This window comes from Oncorhynchus nerka, linkage group LG19 (genome assembly GCF_034236695.1).
Source record: "Oncorhynchus nerka isolate Pitt River linkage group LG19, Oner_Uvic_2.0, whole genome shotgun sequence".
Lineage (NCBI taxonomy): Eukaryota > Metazoa > Chordata > Actinopteri > Salmoniformes > Salmonidae > Oncorhynchus > Oncorhynchus nerka.
Window position 1 is genome coordinate 15,902,517 of NC_088414.1, and position 22,373 is coordinate 15,924,889.

Here is a 22,373-nt window from a genome sequence, read left to right on the forward strand (position 1 = left end):
TGGCACAATAAGTCAGACAGTCAAAAGCTAGTGTGAAATGGTGACTTTTACCTTGTTTTACGTGAATTTTTTTAGAGGAATAATCTATGAACAATAAATGAATTCCTATTAACATAAGATTAAAGTGGTATAGACTATAGTAGGTGTGGAATAACTATGATTTTATTCATTTTGTTATCTATTTCGAACGTTGATAAAGCAATGTTGGGATTCCGTGACTACACAGCCTACTCATCAGAACACAGATCCGTTCCAAGTGCCTTTCTGGGCATTTTCCTTTGTATTTATCTTTTTAAAAGCTCATGCACAACACACAGTCTGCGTTTACTAGCCTATACCAGACCATGGAAAGAGAAAGAAGAGAGGGGAGGAGACCAGCCTTGGGCATGATTTTATTTCAATGGAACCCAAATGCCTTGACCTGAAAAAACAAAGCTAATGATATTTTAGTCAAACATATACGGCAACAGCGGTTCAATGCAGCCTTCCCCAGAGAACGTCAGTCGCGGGCAGAAATGACGCATTGTTCAGGGCGCGTGGAGCTTGGAGAAGCGCATGGAAGCGGCGAGTCACGAGAGGCACGCATCACGCCAAGTGAAGTGGATAGAGTTCACCAATGACCGATCTACTCTACTGTGCAATATCAGACCGTCTACCGTTAGCTCTTCACCGCCGGCTAACACACACTGACGTGACTGCTGTTTGTGTGTGCGCTCCATTCCAATCAAAACACAAACGCTACGCTCATCCAGGAACTAGTTCACGGGAGAGGAGAGGAGAGAGGGAGAGAGACCCTTGCTCAATGCCTAATCCACACAGTGCTGACATGAAGCAGGTATATTTACTTAGCCAAGAGGGAACACTTACATTTACCATAATCTCCAAAAGTATTAAACAGTTGCTGCCATTGCCAAACACCCCATAGTAACCAATTCTAAGAGAATAATAAACATATTTGAAAGAACATTTCTAAAGCCTATACTTAGGCTACTCCACATTGCATGACTGACCAAAACGGCTATTGCCTGAAATAAAGCAAGAACAATGCAGGAACCTTTCGCTGACAGCATCCTAAAATTGCATCTGACAATATTTACGCATACATGGACTACAGCAAAAAACCTACAAACTAGACACGCTAATCTTACCTAAATCTGCACAGGCGGCATTGGGAACCGTTTAAACATTTCATAAACAGACAGACGACTTTGTTTATATAGAGGAAGAGGTTTCTTTTCTATTTCTCTCTTTGAGAGAAGCATGCAGTCGAGTCACACATGAGCGGAGAATGGTTTTTTAAATTGCATATGCTTCATATGGTGCTCGGAGCGGAGCGGGGAGAGAGGGAGAGGGGCGGAGGGGTTGCGTGTCTGGCTAGCAGCCAGTTGACAGCTCAGCTGGATATCGGTGAACACTGCGAACCCCCCACCCACCCACCCTCGCAGCGTGTCACTTTAGGATTGTTTCCGCAGTAGAAAGTTTATTCAAGCTCCCTCTCTCTAAAAGGCACTGGACCGGCCATCCGTTCAGCTATTTCATCAAGGGACAGGCAGGTTATTTTTCTGACACGGCCTCGGCTGATAAGGGGAGGAATTTTACAACTGTTTTCAGCCCTCAATTAATTCTGCTGTCAAAACAAAATGAAGGCCGCTGCTGTCCGGACGCCACGTCTGGACACAGAGGTCAAGGGTCACCATTTGTATACACACAAACACACCCCAAGTTGGGCCCATTGTGTCGGCTACATGATAGGATGTGGCGCAAGCCCCTGGGAAAGCCACAATGCATAACACAACATCGGCTGTAACCATAGATAACTCCTTCACCAGGAGTCAAAAGGATGGCATAAGCTATTTATGAATATGGAGATGAGAGAAGGATGTGTCAGGTAAAGATGTGAATGATGCCCCATTATCCTTGCCATATTTACAGTGCCTTGGGGAAAGTATTCAGGCAACTTGACTTTTTCCAAATTTTGTTAGGTTACAGCCTTATTCTAAAATGTATTAATTAGTTTCCCCCCTCATCAATATACACATACAATAACCCAATAATGACAAAGCAAAAACAGATTCAGAAATGTTTGCTAATTTAATCAAAATAAAAAGTGAAATATCACATTTAAATAAGTATTCAGACCCTTTTACTCAGTACTTTGCTGAAGCACCTTTGGCAGCGATTACAGGCTTGAGTCTTCTTGGGTATGACGCTACAAGCTTGGCACACCTGTATTTGGGGAGTTTCTCCCATTCTTCTCTGCAGATCCTCTTAAGCTCTGTCAGGTTGGTGAGCGTTGCTGAAAAGCTATTTTAAGGTCTCCAGAGATGTTCTATCTGGGTCATTCCCAACTTCTTCCATGTAATAATGAAGGAGGCCACTTGGTTATTAGGGAACTTCAATGCTGCAGAAATGGCACCATTCCCCAGATCTGTGCCTCGACACAATCCTGTCTCGGAGCTCTATGGTCAATTCCTTCGACCTCATGGCTTGTTTTTTGTTCTGACCTTATATAGACAGGTGTGTGCCTTTCCAAATGTCCAATCAATTGAATTTACCACAGATGGACTCCAATCAAGTTGTAGAAACATCTCAACGATGATCAATGGAAACAGGATGCACCGGAGGTCAATTTCAAGTCTCATAGCAAAGGGTCTGAATACGTATGTAAATACAGTATTTCTATGCCTCATTTTGCCAGAGGCAAAAATGTCTAAAATCCTGTTTTCGCTTTGTCATTATGGGGTATTGTGTATAGATTGCTAAGGATTTGTATCTATTTAATCCATTTTAGAATAAGGCTGTAACGTAACAAAATGGAAAAAGTCATGGGGTCTGAATACTTCCCGAATGTGATAATCAACCCACTTTCTTTAGGCCTACCATGATTGGCTTTAAGATTAGGAGCTAATAAACTCCTGACACGCAAGGTTTTACACAGACGAGTTTGCGAGAGAGTGCAAGACCAACCGAGCAAGAGAGAGGGAGAAGGAGTTACACCATTTGGAGAGATTTCCCTTGATTACTGTAGCATGTCGTAGTTTACACAAGAGCCAAAGTTGAGCTCCTGACCTCCAGAAGAGCTTGGTTCTGGCTGCTTAGTTCAGTCTTCAGCCTCAACACAGCAATGTGTGTGTGTGTGTGTGTGTGTGTGTGTGTGTGTATATATATATATATATATATATATATACACACACAATTTTGACTTATATATCATAATTTCCAATGACCGAAAATAGCTTCTGAACCACAGAACAGCGATCACTAACCTCGATTTGGATGACAATTTCGAATTCAATGAGTCAGCAGCTCTGGATGTTCTGCTTTCTCCGGACCAGGCACTAATCCCCGGCACTCGAAAGAGAAAGCAACGGCGCCAGAGGCAAACGAGCCGGCATCCTGACAAGACTATGTTGGCGAACAAATAAACCGCCTCCACCCTTCATTCTATTGGCAAATTTACAAACACTAAAGAACAAACTGGAAGAGCTCTGCTCGAGACTATCCTATCAACAGGACCTGAAGTACTGTAATATTCTATGTTTCTCAGATGAAGAACATGGATAATATACATCTCGCTGTTCCTTTTCCATAAATCATCTAGACCGGACGGCTGCCTCAGGTAAGAAAGGGGGGAGGGGTGTGTGCTCTTTCTTACAACAGCTGTTGTGCGATCTCTAATATTAAGGGAGTCTAGAGTTTTTGATCGCACAGGTTAGAATACTTCATGATAAGATGCAGACCATACTATTTACTTTTCGTAACTGTCTATTTACCACCACAAACCGATGGTGGCACTAATACTGCACTCAACAAGCTTTATAGGGCCGAAAGCAAACAAGAAAATGCACATCCAGAGGTGGTGCTTCATGTGGCCAGTGACTAATGCAGGGAAACAGGACTCAGTTCTCATTTTTACTAGCATGTCACCTGTGCAACAAAACTCTTGATCACCTTTACTCCACACACAGAAATGCATAAAGCTCACCCTCGCCCTCCCTTTCGCAAATCTTACCATAGCTCATCCTTTGGATTCTTCTTTACAAGCAAAACAGAAAAGTACCAGTGATGCGCTCAATACCGAAGTGGTCTGCTGAAGTGGATGCTAAGTTACTGGACAGCTTCGCCAGCACAGACTGGAATATGTTCCAGGATACATCCGATAACATTGAGGAGTTTTACCACATCAGTCACCGGCATCATTAATAAGTGCATCGATGACGATGTCCCCATAGTGACCGTACGGACATATCCCAATCAGAAGCCATGAATTACAGGAAACATCGACACTGAGCTAAAGGCTAGAGCTGCCGCTTTCAAGGAGTGGGACACTAATCCGGACACTTATAAGAAATCCAGCTACGACCTCAGACGAGCCAAACAGGCAAAGCGTCAATACAGGACTAAGATCGAATCCTACTATGCCGGCTCTGATGCTCGTCAAATGTGGCGGGGCTTGCAGACTATCGTGGATTATAAAGGGAAACGCAGCCACAAGCTGCCCAGTGACACAAGCCTACCAGACGAGCTAAATGCCTTACATTCTTGCTTCGAGGCAAGCAACACTGAACCATGCATGAGAGCACCAGCTGTTCCAGACTACTGTGTTCTTGCTCTCTGCAGCCGATGTGAGTAAACAGGTTAACGTTCACAAGTCCACAGAGCCAGATGGATTACCAGGACGTGCACTCAGAGCATGCGCTGACCAGCTGGCAAGTGTCTTCATTGACATTTTTTGCCTCTCCCTGACCACCATAGTAACACCTACATGTTTCAAGCAGACCACCATAGTCCTTGTGCTCAAGAACATCAAGGTAATCTGCCTAAATGACTATCACTCCGTAGCACCCACATCTGTAGCCATGAAATGCTTTGAAAGCCCGTCATGTCTCACATCAACACAATCATCCCAGATACCCTAGACCCACTCCAATTTGCATACCTCCCCAACAGATCAACAGATGACGCAATCTCTATTGCACTCCACACTGCCCTCTCCCACCTGGACAAGAGAAACACCTATATGAGAATGCTGTTCATTGACTACAGAGCAGCGTTCAACACCATAGTGCCCTCCAAGCTCATTACTAAGCTCAGGACCCTAGGACTGAACACCTCCCTTTGCAACTGGATTCTGGACTTCCTGACGGGCCACGACTCCAACACTGTTACAGGCTTTGGTTTTTCCATTCATGTTTTGAAGTTGGACTTTAGCACGTATAGTTTGTTAGCACGTAGGGCGGATCTATTGGTGTCACCTCGTTAGTCAGTATACTGTATGTTACACCGGTGCTGTTTGCCATCTCATTTGTGGGAAGGTGTTTCACCTGTGCGAGCCCAGGTGCTATTTAAGAGTGGCTGGCGCAGTGCTCCAATTGTCTTGAGAGATGCGGAGGGTTAACTAACACCTTTAGTTGGATCTCCCTATTTTTTTATTTCTAGACAAACCTTTTTTCTTATTTTGTTTTTTTGGTTTGCTTCCTGTCTTTAAGTTTGGTGTTGGTTTTCATTTTGGTTTGCCTTTACTAATTTAGTGGGTGCTCATGGTGGGTGTTTTTAGGTCCCAGTTGTTGTTGCTGCTATGCAACTTTCAGTGGACACCCCCAAGAGTGTCTTTTATAACCACTCCTAAAACCCCACCTCTTTTGTTTGAGCAACAGTATTTGGTTTTCTTGCTGGGAAAAGTAACACACCATCATTAAGTTTGCTGACAACACAACTGTGGTAGGCCTTATCACCAACGATGATGAGACAGCCTGTAGGGAGGAGGTCAGTCAATTTGAAGGCCCACAACAACCTCTCCCTCAACGTCAGCAAGACAAAGGAGCTGATCAAGGACTTCAGGAAACCGAGGGCCGTGCACACCCCCCATCCATATCGTTGGGGCTGTAGTGCTTCAAGTTCCTCGGTGTCCACATCACTAAGGAATTAACATGGTCCACATACACCAACACAGTCGTGAAGGCACGAAAACGCCTCTTCCCCCTCAGGAGGCTGAAAAGATTTAGCATGGGCCTTCAGATCCTCAAAAAGTTATACAGCTGCACCATTGAGAGAATCTTGACTGACTGCATCACCGCTTGGTACGGCAACCGCTTGGCTGCATCCGACCGCAAGGCCCCACATAGTGCGTACGGCCCTAAAAATTGGAAGGCCCTAAAAGGAAGGAAGGCCCTGAAAATTGTCAAAGACTCCAGCCAACCAAGTTATAGACTGTTCTCTACCGCATGGCAAGCGATATTGATGTCAATATCCACTGGACCCTAAACAGTTTCTACCTCCATGCCATAAGACTGCTAAATAGTTAACCAAATAGCTACCCGGACTATCTGCATTCACTCCTTTGGCTCATCATATATGTTGCTGTTATTATCTATCCTGTTGCCTAGTGACTTCACCCACCTATATGTACATATCTACCTCAATTACCTCGTACCCCTGCACATCGACACAGTATATATCCAAGTTATCATGTGTGTAAACGCTCCGACCACTGTCCCAGCTTGCATGGTGTCACATGCGAAGTGGAATATCACCTACCTACCTTTACAGCAGATTACATATATTGAGTCAGATGACAATTTATACAACCTCTCATTACTGCTCTCTCATTGGCTAACTCCCTATCATAGGCCCCTATCCATCTTAAAGACAGAAAGTTACTTTCAAGGAAGTGGCCTCTAATAAATGGACACTGATACAGGGTCAGATTCAGCCACATTGAAGGAGTAAGTATAGAAGTTGCCCCTAACTAACCACTGATCCACAGTCAGATTCAGGCATACTGAAGGAGTAGACAAATTATATAAAATAGCCCCTAACCACTGAAGTGCTTCACCAGTCATACACAATAAGATGTGTGTAATACATCTGCATACGTGTTTTTCCTATCATCGCAGGTGTATGTGCGTGTAGGGCATCTTACCTGGTCTCTCTTTGCCCGTTCCTTTACTTTCAGACAGTTTCTGTATCAAGCCCTCCACAGAGGTGTTCTCCATGTTCCCCAAAAACTCTGTATGGACCTGCAGAGGGACAACGCAACAAACACATCGGGTCAAGAGGTGCCTTTCGTTTACAGATTGAGTAAGTTAGAATTTTGTCCCCAAAATGTATATTATATAAACTCAGCAAAAAAAAAAAAATTCCCTTTTTCAGGACCCTGTCTTTCAAAGATAATTCGTAAAAATCCAAATACCTTCACAGATCTTCACTGTAAAGGGTTTAAACACCGTTTCCCATGCTTGTTCAATGAACCATAAACAATTAATGAACATGCACCTGTGGAACGGTCGTTAAGACATTAACAGCTTACGTCGCAGTTATGAAAACTTAGGACACTTTCTACTGACTCTGAAAAACATCAAAAGCAAGATGCCCAGGGTCATCTGCGTGAACGTGCCTTAGGAGGCATGAGGACTGCAGATGTGGCCAGGGCAATAAATTGCAATGTCCATACTGTGAGACACCTAAGACAGCGCTACAGGGAGACAGGGTGGACAGCTGATCGTCCTCGCAGTGGCAGACCACGTGTAACAACACCTGCACAGGATCGGTACATCCAAACATCACACCTGCGGGACAGGTACAAGATGGCAACAACTGCCCGAGTTACACCAGGAATGCACAATCCCTCCATCAGTGCTCAGACTGTCCGCAATAGGCTGAGAGAGGCTGGACTGAGGTCTTGTAGGCCTGTTGTAAGGCAGGTCCTCACCAGACATCACAGGCAACAACGTTGCCTATGGGCACAAACCCACCATCACTGGACCAGACAGGACTGACAAAAAGTGCTCTTCACTGACGAGTCGCGGTTCTGTCCCACCAGGGGTGATGGTCAGATTTGCGTTTAGGAATGAGCATTACACCGAGGCCTGTACTCCGGAGAGGGATCGATTTGGAGGTGGTGGGTCCGGCATGGTGTGGGGCGGTGTGTTACAGCATCATCGGACTAAGCTTGTTGTCATTGCAGGCAATCTCAACGCTGTGCATTACAGGGAAGACATTCTCCTTCCTCATGTGGTAACCTTCCTGCAGGCTCATCCTGACATGATCCTCCAGCATGACAATGTCACCAGCCATACTGCTCGTTCTGTGTGTGATTTCCCGCAAGACAGGAATGTCAGTGTTCTGCCATGGCCAGTGAAGAGCACAGATCTCAATCCTATTGAGCACGTCTGGGACCTGTTGGATCGGAGGGTGAGGGCTAAGGCCATTCCCCCCGAAATGTCCGGGAACTTGCAGGTGCCTTGGTGGAAGAGTGGGGTAACATCAGGGACACATTAATCCATTTATGTTAGTCACATGTATGTGGAACTTGTTCAGTTTATGTCTCAGTTGTTGAATCTTATGTTCATACAAATATTTACATGTTAAGTCTGCAGAAAATAAACGCAGTTGACAGTGAGAGGACGTTTTTGCTGAGTTTATAAATAGTTTATGGTTAGTGAATGCCATTTTGTGAGATACTTCTCCTCATTAGCTGAAATCATAGTTTTTTCAAAGCAATTTTAGCTGTCAACCTAGCTGTTCGGTTCGAACAGATGCACAAATCATGGGAATTTGTTGCCCTACGCAGAACGTTTTCTCCCTCCAAGGCACGTGTTGCTCGGCAACCGCCCTGAACAGGCCTGCTCCCTCTGGATAAAGCCAGTGTAAGAATGCTAACAAACGTTTGTGCCATGAAACTAAATAAATGCTGCATCGACCCACACAACTTAAGTGTTAGACAAAGTAAGGAAAGTGAACTTCAAAAATGTTGTTTTATTGGAATTTGCAGCTGTTGTTGGTAAGTAATGAATCTGCTAGCTTCTGATAAGACTCATGGAATCTTTATCTTGGAGTTTGCACTTTTGGGACTATTCCATTGGTTCCATTTTGTACAGGGCAAACTAAATCAAGCTCAGCTCAAGCATTTTCACATGTATTTGACCACGGTATGGCATCAATACAGTTAGCATTATATGAATAAACAAAAAAATTACTTGAAGAAATGAAGGCAGAGAGGCAGACACTTGGAATACGACACACTTGAATGGGTGTTGATTGAGTCCATTGAGGGCTCACTCTGTGGTAGTAGTAACACTGGGAGGTGCTTGTGCAATAATAAAAATGGGGCAGTGGGTGTGTGACAGAGAGTGGGTATGCCTGTGTGTGTGTGTGTGTGTGTGTGTGATAGTAATGTGTGAGACGGAGAGAAAGGAGGGAGAATGTGTGTTTATTTGCTGTGTGGTGTGTGATGGTTTGTGTTTTGAGTGACAGCTCGTGTCCTTGGGGACTGCTCTCTGGGTGTCTCTGATTTTAGAATGCTCGGAAGGAGTGACACATTCAATATGGCTCTGTGCTTTTCACTGTATACTCCCTCTAAAACACTGTACTACCCAGTGTTTGCTTTGCTCTGTTATTTAAAAAACATATACAAATCTCTGTACAATGTGTCTCAATGGCCTGTGGAGACTGGCTTACATAATACATTTTGGTATGGTTTTGTGTCGGTAGGTTTGTTGTTGACAGAGCGGTTTCCTGAAGCCCTCTGGGTGCTATCACAGGAAGGATGGTGTTTGTTTATTTGTTTAGGATGTCAGTGGCGTGTGTGTCAGTGTGTGTGCGCCGTTTGTGTGTGGATGTCAGTGGTTTGTGTGTGTGTGTCTGTGTGAGACTGTATCGGGGAAGGGTAAAAGGACCAGACAGATGACGAACAGGGACTGACTGACTGTGCCATCTTGCCAAACGATTCAGATGTGCGTGATACTGTAAGCACAACAGAGTACCTCCATCCACTATCATGACCATACATACACGTCTCCCCCTCCCCCCTCCTGAGCCCCTCCGGCAAGGCGGAGTGCATTAGCCCCCTGCACCCTCACGGGGGGGTGGGGGTGGGGGGGGCCTTGGCGAGGTCGAATGCTCACTCCAGCACACGCGATATGTCAGGTGCTCTAGCCCAGCTGCTCACTGCTGCCGTGAGGAAATGCACTGTAATCTCATCACCTGCGTCTCACACACACACACACACACACACCCCCCTCAAACCCCTCTCTACCGGTAGTGATTTTTCACACATGCACAAAAAAAAACATACATTCGCACTCAAGGGCACTTCCCTCACACACAAATGCTCGCTTACAAATACAAACATTGCACGCACAACAAACACAAAGACTACACACACACACACACACTTGCCCTCCTGTGACTCTCTGCACAGCAAGGAGGCATATCGTTGTAAAAATATCAACCAGAATAAACACGCAGTAGTAATGAAGTAGTACCATAATACATAAATAATAGTACATGCCACAAAACGACATATGGGTGTTCTCAGGAATCGAACCCAATATCTTGGCTTTGCAAGCTCCATGCTCTACCAACTGAGCTACAGAGGACCTCATTCTCCTCTTAAACCGCATGGTACCGTGTGGCCTCACATCCCCTCTTTACTTCCATGCAGTCTCTTTACATCCTCCCCTCTTCCCTCCTCTTTTCCCATGCCGTGGTCTTTAGTGGTTTCTATTCATGTCCAGAGAGGAGAGGGGTAGTATAACTAGAAAATGGCTGAGACATGCAGAATGCCACGCCACTGTTTAGACCCCAGCCCCAGGTTAACATGAAACTACACTTAACGCCAGGCTAGCCAGTGTGCCAAACAGCCAAACTGGGGCTGTGTGCATGTCGGTACACATTGTGGTCACCTGGCCAGTTAAATGTGTGTGTGTGTTTGAGTCACTAGACCATATTAATTATTTAAGTGTGTTGATGTGTTTGGAAAATATGGATTGTTTAAGAGTGCGTTTACTTGACCATGTGTGTATACAGTGTAATGTCCATTTGCGTGTGCAGAGGCGTGGGGCACAAGGGCACATCCGATTTTCCCGGTTTTAAAACGTTGCATAGATTACTAAACTTCATTTTTAAGCCCATGTTTTATCATTATTTGTATTTTTGAGGAGGCACACTGGACCAGGCAAAAAGTACCCCCCCCCCCCCATTCTCCCTAGTACATGGTTTCTTCCATAGTGCACAATGGTGCATTTGATTTGATTTTAGCTGCCGGTGATGGGCAGGACTCACAGGAGGTATGTTTGTCAATGAATTTGATTAAGCTATGCAGCCTATTGATTCGTTCTTGATGAATAAATCAAACAAAAATGTTTTGTTGTTTCTCTGTAATAACAGCCACCTAGCAATCTTATGAAGTTGGCTTCAGCTAGCCAGCTAGAATGGGAATCTCCCAACCTCATAACTGCCTACCAACCCATTTCTGGCTATCAATCAGGTCATAGTTAGACAAGCTGCTCTCTTAGCTGGCATGCCTGCTGGAAATGTGGCTACACTTTAGAAAAGCAAGCTATTATAAATGTAATAAGACTCACATTCCTTTCAATATTTTACCCAGATTTTAGCAGAGAAGCAAATTAGGTTTCTTAAATAAAAAATAAAAAAGCATCAGTCAGGAGGATACAAACAGCTCAAGAGGTATGCTTAGATATGGGGAAAAAATACTTGGTTCACAAGTAAATCAGGCACCTTATGATAAAGAATCTACAAATATCATGATATTATGATGCCATGATATGTGCCTGTATTGATCATGTATGTTATGATCCCATGTACTATGTTGTCATTTGGATGTAATATCATAGGCATGTTAATGCGATGTGTGATTTTACAACAGTCAGAATGACACCCACATTGAAATGACAATTTAACAGGTAAAGATAATTTATGCAAAAAAAAATGGATTTGTTTTACATGGCATAAAATATTATGGTTCTAGATTGCAGATTCCATCCTCACACACTTTGTGCCCCCTCTAAAATAATGGGAGCAAGACACCCGTGCGTGTGTACAGTATATTGACAGTGTGTGTATTTGTTTGTCTATAGTGCTGGTCAAGTAAGTGTACCGTGTGCGTGCGTGTTTGCATATCTGGGCCAAGTTTGAGTGCCTGTGGTCTAACTGATGAAGCAGTATCTTGCACGATTAGAGTGGCCACATTCTCCCTCCCTCGCTCCGATCCCACCTCTCCCTCTCCCCTCCAACCTGGTTTGAAGGGTATTCATCACGGAATCACAATTACTTGGGCTGCCTGCGCGTCATTTCCCAGCTGTTTGGGACAGCACTCACCCACCTTTAGGCTCTATTTTAATTAAGCCCAGCCCAGCCTAGCCAAGCTAACAACGTTGTCCTTCTCCTGTTCAAATGCATGGTAAGACTGGGGCTTTATGGCAGAGAGTGGGGCTGTGGCTCCCCCTGTGGACACGACTGGGACTGCAGCAGCAACAGCCACTGCACAGTACACACACAGTGGAGCGGAGTTTCTTTTGAGTTGTCTATTCCGTCAAGTAGTAAAACCTCTAGAACTTCTTTATAAATATCTATCACAGAAGATAAACATTTGAGATAAAATGTTTTTAATGATATTATGTTGTAATTGGAATGATCAACATTGTAATTATCACTGATTCAGTACTATATGTACAGCAAAACACAGTTTTGTAAACACTTCTTAAGATCAGAGTGCGATGCCTAGTACAGTTGGCATGCCGTGCCTCTGGTTGCATGTTGAAGGTGTTTTAGATTGGTCGAGAGGGAGTTTTGATCAGTTTTTAATTGGTTGGTATAAACCACTGAATGGAAGGCTTCCTGGTTCTCAGTTAAACGATTAGAGTGATCAAAGACTACACTAATTCATCTGACAAACAGTGAACCCACTGAGCAAGGGGACAGGACACAAACCCCACCCCACCCACAGGAATGTGTGTGTGTGTGTGTGTGTGTGTGTGAATGTACGTATGTGTGTGTGTTGACTCACCTCTCCGATCTGAACGTGTGTCTCGTCAACAGATTGTGCGTACGACTGAATGATGTCCTTCATGTGAACGATGTGGCTCTCCTCGATGTTCTGAAATTTCTGGAACACAGAAAGAAAACACAAAGGAGTAAATATGCAGCAAATCATCCCCTTACAGTTAGGAGTCACTAAACTAGAGGAAAACAAATATGCCAGTAGAAGAGTTAGGATCCCGAGTTTTCCATGACGTTTGACCTGAACAGGAAACACGGCCCCGGCTGATTTATGTTTTGCATTTTGCATCCTACCTGCTGTATTCTTGTATTCTGAAAGTTACACAGAGTATCTTGAAAACCTGATTGCTGACATGCTAAATATTTTGGGACTATATCAACAATGGGACTAATGAAACAAATACCAAAAGATTTTCCTTTAAGCTACAGGTCCAGTTGACTGCCTGCCCCTCTAGAGAATCTTTGTTTTAATTTCAACAACTTTCTACTTATGACGTGCTAGATGCCTTGTGAAAGATGGATGTAAAAAAAAAGGGCTGGTTTGCTTGATCCTTTCTTGCTTCAGCTTTCTGCTCCTCCGCAGAAACTTTAACCTTACAATTATTTCTGGTACCATCCCTTGGGTCTGCAAGTATATATACACCCCCCTGTTCAGAAAGGTGGTGACACATGTGACCTAAATAATTTTCGCCCCATTTCCAAACTGTCTTGCCTGGCAAAAATGATAGAATCCTTGGTAAATACTCAACATTAGATTGGTTTTAACTACAAAATATATACTAAAATGTACAGTCGTGGCCAAAAGTTTTGAGAATTACATAAATATTAATTTCCACAGTTTGCTGCTTCAGTGTCTTTAGATATTTTTGTCAGATGTTACTATGGAATACTGAAGTATAATTACAAGCATTTCATAAGTGTCAGGCTTGTATTGACAATTTGTATTTATTTTATTACACCTTTATTTAACCAGGTAGGCTAGTTGAGAACAAGTTCTCATTTACAACTGCGACCTGGCCAAGATAAACCACAGCAGTTCGACACATACAACAGCATTACACATGGAATACAGTAGAAAAAAAGATAAGCCTATATACAGTGAGTGCAAATGAGGCAAGATAAGGGAGGTAGGCAATAAATAGGCCATGGTGGCGAAGTAATTACAATATAGCAATTAAACACTGGAATGGTAGATGTGCAGAAGATGAATGTGCAAGTAGAGATACTGGGGTGCAAAGGAGAAAGAAAGAAATAAAGAAAATAAATAAATACATTATGGGGATGAGGTAGTTGGATGGGCTGTTTACAGATGGGCTATGTACAGGTGCAGTGATCTGTGAGCTGCTCTGACTGCTGGTGCTTAAAGCTTGTGAGGTTGAAAAGAGTCTCCAGCCTCAGTGATTTTTGCAGTTCGTTCCAGTCATTGGCAGCAGAGAACTGGAGGGAGAGGCGGCCAAAGGAGGAATTGGCTTTGGGGGTGACAAGTGAGATATACCTGCTGGAGTGCATGCTACGGGTGGGTGCTGCTATGGTGACCAGTGAGCTGAGATAAGGTGGGGCTTTATCTAGCAGAGACTTGTAGATGACATAGAGCCAGTGGGTTTGGCGACGAGTATGAAGCGATGGCCAGCCAACGAGAGCGTACAGGTCGCAGTGGTGGGGAATATATGGGGCTTTGGTGACAAAACGGATGGCACTGTGATAGACTGCATCCAATTTGTTGAGTAGAGTGTTGGAGGCTATTTTATAAATGACATCGCCGAAGTCGAGGATCGGTAGGATGGTCAGTTTTACAAGGGTATGTTTGGCAGCATGAGTGGATGCTTTGTTGGGAAATAAGAAGCCGATTCTAGATTTAATTTTGGATTGGAGATGCTAAATGTGAGTCTGGAAGGAGAGTTTACAGTCTAACCAGATACTTAGGTATTTGTAGTTATCCACATACTCTAAATCAGAACCGTCCAGAGTAGCGCTGCTGGACGGGCGGGCAGGTGCGGGCAGTGATCAGCTGAAGAGCATGCATTTAGTTTTACTTGCATTTAAGAGCAGATGGAGGCTACGGAAGGAGAGTTAGTTAAGCTCGTCTGGAGGTTAGTTAACCCAGTGTCCAAAGAAGGGCCAGAAGTATACAGAATGGTGACGTCTGCGTAGAGGTGGATCAGAGAATCACCAGCAGCAAGAGCGACATCATTGATGTATACAGAGAAGAGAGTCGGCCCGAGAATTGAACACTGTGGCACCCCCATAGACACTGCCAGAGGTCTGGACAACAGGCCCTCCAATTTGACACACTGAACTCTATCAGAGAAGTAGTTGGTGAACCAGGTGGCGCAATAATTTGAGGAACCAAGGCTATTGAGTCTGCCGAAAAGAATGTGGTGATTTACATGAAGTTGATGCAAAGAGTCAATATTTGCTGTGTTGACCCTTCTTTTTCAAGACCTCTGCAATCTGCCCTGGCATGCTGTCAATTAACTTCTGGGCCACATCCTGACTGATGGCAGCCAATTCTTCCATAATCAATGCTTGGAGTTTGTCAGAATTTTTTTTTTTTTTTGGCCACCCACCTCTTGAGGATTGACCTCAAGTTCTCAATGGGATTAAGGTCTGGGGAGTTTCCTGGCCATGGACCCAAAATATCAATGTTTTGTTCCCAGAGCCACTTAGTTATCACTTTTGCCTTATAGCAAGGTGCTCCATCATGCTGGAAAAGTCTTTGTTCGTCACCAAACTGTTCCTGGATGGTTGGGAGAAGTTGCTCTCGGAGGATGTGTTGGTACCATTCTTTATTCATGGCTGTGTTCATAGGCAAATTGTGAGTGAGCCCACGCCCTTGGCTGAGAAGCAACCCCAAACATGAATGGTCTCAGGATGATTTACTGTTGGCATGACACAGGACTGATGGTAGCGCTCACCTTGTCTTCTCTGGACAAGCTTTTTTCCGGATGCCCTAAACAATTGTAAAGGGGATTCATCAGAGAAAATGACTTTACCACAGTCCCCAACAGTCCAATCCCTGTACCTTTTGCAGAATATCAGTCTGTCCCTGATGTTTTTCCTGGAGAGAAGTGGCTTCTTTGCTGCCCTTCTTGACTCCAGGCCATCCTACAAAATTATTCGCCTCACTGTGCATTCAGATGCACTCACACCTGCCTGCTGCCATTCATGAGCAAGCTCTGTACTGGTTGTGCACCAATCCCGCAGCTAAATCAAATTTAGGAGACGGTCCTGGTGCTTGCTGGACTATCTTGGCCGCCCTGAAGCCTTCTTCACAACATTTGAACCGCTCTCCTTGAAGTTCTTGATGATCCAATTGATTTAGGTGCAATCTTACTGGCATCAATATCCTTGCCTGTGAAGCCCTTTTTGTGCAAAGCAATGATGACGGCACATGTTTCCTTGCAGGTAACCATGGTTGACAGAGGAAGAACAATGATTCCAAGCACCACCCTCCTTTTGAAGCTTCCAGTCTGTTATTCGAACTCAATCAGTATGACAGAGTGATCTCCAGCCCTGTCCTCGTCAACACTCACACCCGTGTTAACGAGAGAATCACTGACATGATGCCAGCTGGTCCTTTTGTGGCAGGGCTGAAATGCAGTGGAAATGTTTTTGGGGGATTCAGTTCATTTACATAGCAGAGGGACTTTGCAATTAATTGCAATTCATCTGATCACTCTTCATAACATTCTGGAGTATATGCAAATTGCCATCATACAAAATGAGGCAGCAAGACTTTGTGAAAATGTATAGTTGTGTCATTCTCAAAACTTTTGGCCACAACTGTACACCAGTCAGGTTTCAGACCAGGTCATAAAACTATTTCTGATACTTCTTTGGTTTTAAATAATGTTCTTAATTGTTTCATAAGAAGAAACACTGTGTGGCCCGTTTTATTGACCTGTCTAAAGCCTTCGACACTGTGGACCAATCATTACTTATTCAGAGTCTTTTATCACTTGGCCTGGACCTGGCTGTGTGTGGCTGGAATGTATTTAAAGGACAGAACACCGTGTGAATTTACTGGTGGTGTTAAATCAGGGTGTCCCACAGGGATTGATCCTTGGTCAGGTTCATTTCACTATTTACATAAAAAAGATAGTCTGTTTTTTCTGTAAGAAACTTTCATCTGTATGCAAATGACAGTGTAGTGCATGATAATGCCCCCACAGCTGACCAGGCTCTGTCAGAGCTTCAATCAGCCTTTATAGCCCTGCTGAAAGCCTTTAACTACCAATTTCAGTTCAATGTAGGTAAAACCAAGTATATGTTATTTTCCAAATCACGTAAAAATGTTTGATGATTTGTGCATATGTACTTTGGATGGTGCCCTCATTAATCGTGCCCCCGCTTATAAATATTCTATTAGGACACGGTCCTGTCTTACTTTAAATAGCAGAAAACAAATAATTCACTTAACATTCATTCTGGTTATTGACTATGGCGATATCATCTATATGAATGCAGCTGCTACTGTATTGAAGCCATTTAACACAGTTTATCATAGCGCATTGCACTAGTGGTTAGAGCGTTGGACTAGTAACCGGAAGGTTACAAGTTCAAACCCCCGAGCTGACAAGGTACAAATCTGTCGTTCTGCCCCTGAACAAGGCAGTTAACCCGCTGTTCCTAGGCCGTCATTGAAAATAAGAATTTGTTCTTAACTGACTTGCCTAGTTAAATAAAGGTTACATTTAAACAAAAAAAAAAAAATAATAATAATAATTACGGGTGATCGAAAACGCAATGATGTGTACTGAACCTATCAGAAAGCAGACTGGCCCTCTTTGAAGGCTAGTATATTGATGCGTTGCACATTCAATGTCTATAAAGTACTCTTGCATAAACTTCTGCCATAGCTTACTACATTGTTAACCTTCAGACGTATAAGTTACCAGACCCGGAATCAGGGGTGGCTAAACCTGGCTCTACTAGCTCTACCGAGTTAGGTAAATCTGCTTTTAGTTTTTTTGTTGTGCCTCTCATGTGGAATGATATCCAAATGTTGGTGGAGTTGGTGTCTCTAGGGCAATTCAGGCGGATGTTAGAGGGCTTTTTACTGAATAATGTGTTTGTTTCATATGATTGTGTTTTGCTTTTCGTTTTTTCCGTGTTTTCTTTTCATGTATTGTGTAATTGATGTGTATATAGATAGGCTACGTAGCCAATAGTGTAACGGTGGTCTATTGATGTGTAGATGCAGGGCTCATCTGCAAAAGAGACCGTAACCTCAGCATGACTCCCTGCTTAAATAAAAGGTTAAAAATATATATAAGGAAACACCAACATAAAAGTATCTTAATAGGGCGTTAGGTCACCACGAGCCACCGGAAGCCACCGGAATAGCTTCAATGTGCCTTGGTGTGCGTAGCTTATAGATAACCTACATAACTAAGACAAATACTTTCTCCTGGTCAGGCAAGACTTTGGGCTCTGTCACGGTCTACGAAAAGAGGAATTCAAAAGAGCCCAATGTGTGTGTACAACAGAACATGTGCACCGTGTCCAATGCAGGAAAAACACTGCGTGGAAGGATTCCTCTTGGATTGATAAAAACACATGTATACATTTCCCTAAAGACTTCCTCTTTGTGCCCTGGCCACTTCCTTCTTGTGTGTGTCGTCTCTCTCTGGGTGGTCTGGAAACGAAGGGACACCAACACAGATCCCCCTGCAGCACAAGGTGCCAATTATCCAGGGTGGGCCAGCCACAAGGAGCTGGGCTCATCTCTGGTCTCTGGGTTTGGAGCGGTCTGTGTGTGTGTGGGGGGCTCTAAATGCTGGTGTTTACTCCCATCAAGTGCTGGCTGGAGAGAGCTTGGGGTAAACTGAGGAGAATGACTATAAATAATCATAAACTCCTAAATCACATGGTGGATAAAGAGGGGAAGATGAGCGTGCCTGACCACATAAACACATACATCGCAGACACACACACACACAAACTCGTAAAATGTGCACAAGCATGGATATAGGCAATCTCATATTCTTTCACACACAAACATCCATGATTGCTCGAGCAAACACTACCACATTTAGTGTGTACACAAAAACGCACGACACACAGAGTACATTCACAGGCGAGCACACATGCATAAACCCCAGTATTCACTTCAGCCTACACTCAGACAGACAGATAAGAGACACAAACTCGAAACACACACACGCAAGTGACGTCACAGAACACGTGCGCCCGCGCCGTGTTTATAAGTCATGTGCACATGTGTTGAATTTGAGATGAGCTGTCGACTGTGATCTAAGGAAGCAGAGCTGTCCTGCTGTTTTCTCTGGGGGGGAAACAGAAACGCTCCCCTAACTCAAACCAGTTTGGCCGTGTGTCTCGCTGCGGTGCAGGAGGATATGGAGGGCCAAATTCTGTTGATCTGATTTTAATTTAGAGTTGATCTAATCAGCCGTTCAGATGGTTCCAATCAGAGTTTTCCACAATGATTCCGTTAGGGAGGAAAAAACAAGCTGGAGATGATAAAGGCATGGAACGCAGAACACACACAGCACGGAATACTGAGTGGTGGACACACACACACACACACACACACACACACACACACACACACAAAAACAAGAAACACACAACCACATTCTACTGTGGTACTAGAAAGTGCACGGAATAACCAAATCACAAACCCACACCTGCGCAGTTTCAGCCATCTTCTGTTCAAACTCGGACTTGGCTGTGGCGTATTTCTCCACAAGGCCCTTGTAGGCTTCTGTGGCTTTCTTGGCCTTCACTCCCGCCTGCAGAGAACAGAGAGACAGACAACAGGAAAATGGCCATCTGTTCTCATGTGTCACCATCAGCATTAGAGTCGCACAGTGCTCTATGGAGCAACAGATCTCGCCAGACCAGAGACACCAAACTACTACTCACAACAACCAACCACAGTATGTGATTCAGAAACAGATTGTGGCAGTAAACAGTTCTTCTGGCTTTACTATTACGTATGTACATAATGACAGACTTGGGTATGGAAATGGAGACAGAGAATGGGCTAGTGATAGGAGGTATTGGGAATCTACAGCTGCACACTTATTGTCTTTGGTTGTCTACCTGTGATTTCCCACATTCCCACCTTGTCCACATTGCTCTGTGTGGCTCTCTCTTATAGTAGTTTGGTCTAGTGTACTTAAGTCTAGTGTACCTTGTCCACTTCTCTCTGTGTGGCTCCCTCCTTGCGGAGTCTCTCCTGATCCACAGTTTTGGCGTTGTAGTTCTCCTTGGACTTCTGTAAGGCCACCCCGGTTGTCTGGATGGTCTGTACTGCCCCATTAGTGGATGCCACCTCCTCCTTCGTCTGAACAAGGCAGGGGAGGAGACAACAACCATTAAAACAATCACGTTAGTATAGTTTGAAAAGCCAATTTTTTGAAACCGCCTTAACGGCAACAAAGATAATTAAAATAGAAGAGATTGGTTAAAACCACATTCGCATGAAGAGAGGGAGAGAGATAGGCGCTGTGTGTGTGACAACATTTTTGTCATGCTGAAAGCACAAAACACATCTCCGCCGCAAATTCACAGTCCCTGTTTTCGTTCGTTCGACTGGGACCTGACTCATGCATGAGACGACGCTCCGACATTGGAGGCTGCAGAGGGAAGGCTCATCATAATGTCTGGAACGGAGCGAATGGAATGTCATCGAACCGCGCATTTGATGCCTTTGATACCATTCCACCTAGTCCGCTCCAGCCATTACCACGAGCCCGTCCTCCCCAATTAAGGTGCTACCAACCTCCTGTGCGCTCCGAGTCTAAATCGAGCAGGGAGAGAGAGAGAGAAGCGTCTAAAATGCAGGCTTCAAAGCACAGCCCTGGCACGACAGCAACAACTAGCCTAGCTACTACTGATCAGCAGACTTTGGCAGGCTAAAAGACTGATCAAACAGAGCCCCTGCTTTGTTACTCTCTAGAGAAATGAAATGATTAATCACAAGCAGAACCTCATGGTTACTTTAGGAGGCTCCTCTAGAGTAGTGACATCATGTCTGCAAGCTGATCAGGGGTGAGATCATTCAGGATGGGCCATTTTCTATAACAGAATCAATAAAGCCAATAGAACTCAGAACGGGTAAACACATTACACGTTAACTGGAAGATGGGTCAGATCCACAAGCAGGGAGGGAAGACTGATCAAGCTCAACAGCTACACAGTGTGGCTACTGCAGGCAGGACAGTGAATCCCAGACAGAACACACGCATTCTCTCCAGAATCTGTAGAATCACTCTACTAAAACTCTTCCCCATAGTGGTGACTGAAAGGAATCAACTTTATTGATCTTGAGGGTGAACACATTTGGGTGAACACATTTGTCCCCAGCAGCAGCCAACGTGGACAAACAGTACGGACACACAGACATACAAAAGGACAGACTAGCTGATGCCTAAAGGTACAAAGCAGTGGTGCTCTGTAGCTCAGTTGGTAGAGCATGGCTTTGGCGTTTGCAATGCCAGGATAGTGGGTTCGATTCCCGGAGCCAACCATACATTCAAAATGTATACACGTACGACTAAGTTGCTTTGGATAAAAGCATTTGCTCAATGGCATATTATTAGTGTGTTGTTGTGTGCAGTTTTCCATGCCATACCTTTTTGTGGACCTTGGCCTGGTCGTCCACATACTTCTGCACATCTTTGATAAGCTCCTGTAGCTTCCTCACTAGCTCCAGGTGGCAGCTGGCCAGCTTCTCTGTGGACATCTTAAACACATCCCACACCGGGGCAAATGTCCTGCAGGACACACATGGGCACGCAGGCACACACACTTTATTAACTGGAGTATGTTCAGTGGCGCATTCAGGGAAGACTTTGTTATCTTTAAATAGGGAGGGTTGATAGGGAACACAAACTCAACGCTCTTCCCCAAAGTCCCCACCAGGATAGTAAAAACAAGGAAAATTGTCCCTTGCGAGGACATTTCACACATCCCCGTGAGGATAAAGGCTATTTCAAGCTTTGGGGTTAGGGTTAGAATTAAGGTAAGGTGTAAGGTGTAGGAGTTAGGTTTAGGGTTTGGGTTACAGGTCCGGGAAAATAGGATTTTGAATGGAAATCTATTTTAGGTCCTCACGAGGATAGAAGAACAAAATGTGTGTGTGTGTGTGTGTGTCTTACCCAAGCTGAGAGAAGTTGCCAGCTGACTTGGCAAGTTTGGTCATTGACCTGGCATAGACCTCTTCTATGGTAGCCCTAGAGGGACAAAACACATCACGTCATTACCTTCGTAATTTTTACCTACTGAATCAGTAACATCACTCAGTATGCGTTCCAAATGGATTCCCTATATAGTGCACTACTTTTGACCCTATGGGCCCCTAGTCAAAGGCAGTCCACTGCATAGGAAACAGGCTGCTATTTGGGATTCATCCTCAGTCTCTTCTGAATAAGTTCAACCAATATAAATCCAACAACACGCTATTAAAAGCCCTCAAAACCTCTACCAGTTGTAATGAGTTTTAATTGAGTGATTACAAGTACTGTACATGTAAGTCAAAGGATAAGACAACTCCACTCCCACAAAACACACACACGTAACATATATGTTTGACTGCAGGCACA

General features: G+C 44.2%; 1 protein-coding gene across 5 annotated transcripts in view; it reads right to left on the minus strand.

The window, feature by feature from the left end:
• Nucleotides 1–22,373, minus strand: part of fcho2 (FCH and mu domain containing endocytic adaptor 2) — a 98,383-nt gene that overhangs the window by 44,800 nt on the left and 31,210 nt on the right. For all 5 annotated transcript variants that reach the window (XM_065004750.1, XM_065004748.1, XM_065004746.1 and 2 more), the window contains 6 exons: nt 21,930–22,004; nt 21,404–21,545; nt 19,961–20,113; nt 19,452–19,556; nt 12,809–12,907; nt 6,923–7,019 (listed from right to left, as the gene is read on the minus strand). In XM_065004750.1, coding sequence (XP_064860822.1) covers nt 6,923–7,019; nt 12,809–12,907; nt 19,452–19,556; nt 19,961–20,113; nt 21,404–21,545; nt 21,930–22,004 — 671 coding nt within the window. The remainder of the gene's footprint in view (nt 1–6,922; nt 7,020–12,808; nt 12,908–19,451; nt 19,557–19,960; nt 20,114–21,403; nt 21,546–21,929; nt 22,005–22,373) is intronic.